The 1,185-nt window shown below is 36.6% G+C and overlaps 1 protein-coding gene across 1 annotated transcript in view; it reads right to left on the bottom strand.

Moving 5' to 3' along the window:
* Positions 1-325, bottom strand: part of ddt (D-dopachrome tautomerase) — a 2,473-nt gene extending 2,148 nt beyond the window's left edge. Inside the window, exons 1-2 of the mRNA XM_016263105.1 lie at positions 138-325; positions 2-25 (exon numbers count right to left, since the gene is read on the bottom strand). Of these exons, the coding sequence (XP_016118591.1) occupies positions 2-25; positions 138-245 (132 nt within the window). The 5' untranslated portion in view covers positions 246-325. The remainder of the gene's footprint in view (position 1; positions 26-137) is intronic.
* Between the last annotated feature and the right edge of the window lie 860 nt (positions 326-1,185).

Here is a 1,185-nt window from a genome sequence, read left to right on the forward strand (position 1 = left end):
CAGTCTTCACCACCAGATTCATCCTCTGAAGACATGAACCATTGCGTTACATGACGGCGGAACTTTAAGATCTATGATTAAGGGCAAGACATTTAACGTGAAGAGAGAACCATTACATCAGCAATGCTACTACTCACGTCTTCCGGTTTCCCCAAAGCTGCAGCCAATGTAGTACAGAGTCTTTTCAGCAAGTCTTCTGGAAACTTGCTTGCAGGTAAATTGGTTTCTACATTTATGAACGGCATTATTATTTCAGTTACTGCTGCTGACTAGTGTGAGAGTGACCCGTTGTGGCTTCGTTTCCTTGTGACAAATCGCTTTCTCTGATTGGTTGGAAGACAGAGACGCCTGTTCACCGAGCTCTGTGATTGGTCAGCGTGCCGCATTCCTTTCACGCCTCTTGAGTTTTCGACAATAGTATGAATGAGATTTGAACAGGTTGAATTGTTTATCAAAATTAATGTTACTATAATTAAACATTTTAGAAAATTGTGTTTTTATGCTGCATATTAAATCAATTCCTTTGTTCTTTCTGGTTTGTGTGTGTGAAGTAAAAAATGCTATCAATATTTGTGACAAAAGGAGAGATTGTGTTATCAAGACCTGCTGTGCAAACTTAGTTTGGAAAGAGTGTGATATAACTTATCAGGCTTTTGTTTTGTAACTGTATTAGATACGTGTAAATCATAAACACGACTATATCAAAATGGACCTGTTCCACATGCACATAAAACGGTGTAATGCAACTAAAAGATACACAACAGAGCAGGGTGATGACATATGACATGTGCCATGCTTAAATAACAGTCAAAGAAAAAAGATAAATAGCAGCTTTTTAATTGTATAACCTAGTTTACATGATCAGACATTCAAAAGTACCAATGTGTATTTCATAACTATAAACATAAGTGATTCACATTAACTGCTGGAAATATTGATATTCTGGACCAATATTCAACAACATTAGTGTTTAAATCTTCCATGCTCTCCATCACACCAGAGATGTTACACCTAAAGGGACAAAAGGTCATCAGAAGGTCATTCCACAGATAACAGGTTTTTATTAGTAATAGTACATTAATGCATGTGTATCTCTCATTCTTAAGTATTTCTTACAAAATATTGTGTGGCAATTTCAACTAGGGCTGTGCAATTAATCGCATGCGATTTTCATGCGCATCTCAT

This window comes from Sinocyclocheilus grahami, unplaced genomic scaffold (genome assembly GCF_001515645.1).
Source record: "Sinocyclocheilus grahami isolate Dianchi unplaced genomic scaffold, SAMN03320097.WGS_v1.1 scaffold4800.1, whole genome shotgun sequence".
Classification (NCBI taxonomy): domain Eukaryota; kingdom Metazoa; phylum Chordata; class Actinopteri; order Cypriniformes; family Cyprinidae; genus Sinocyclocheilus; species Sinocyclocheilus grahami.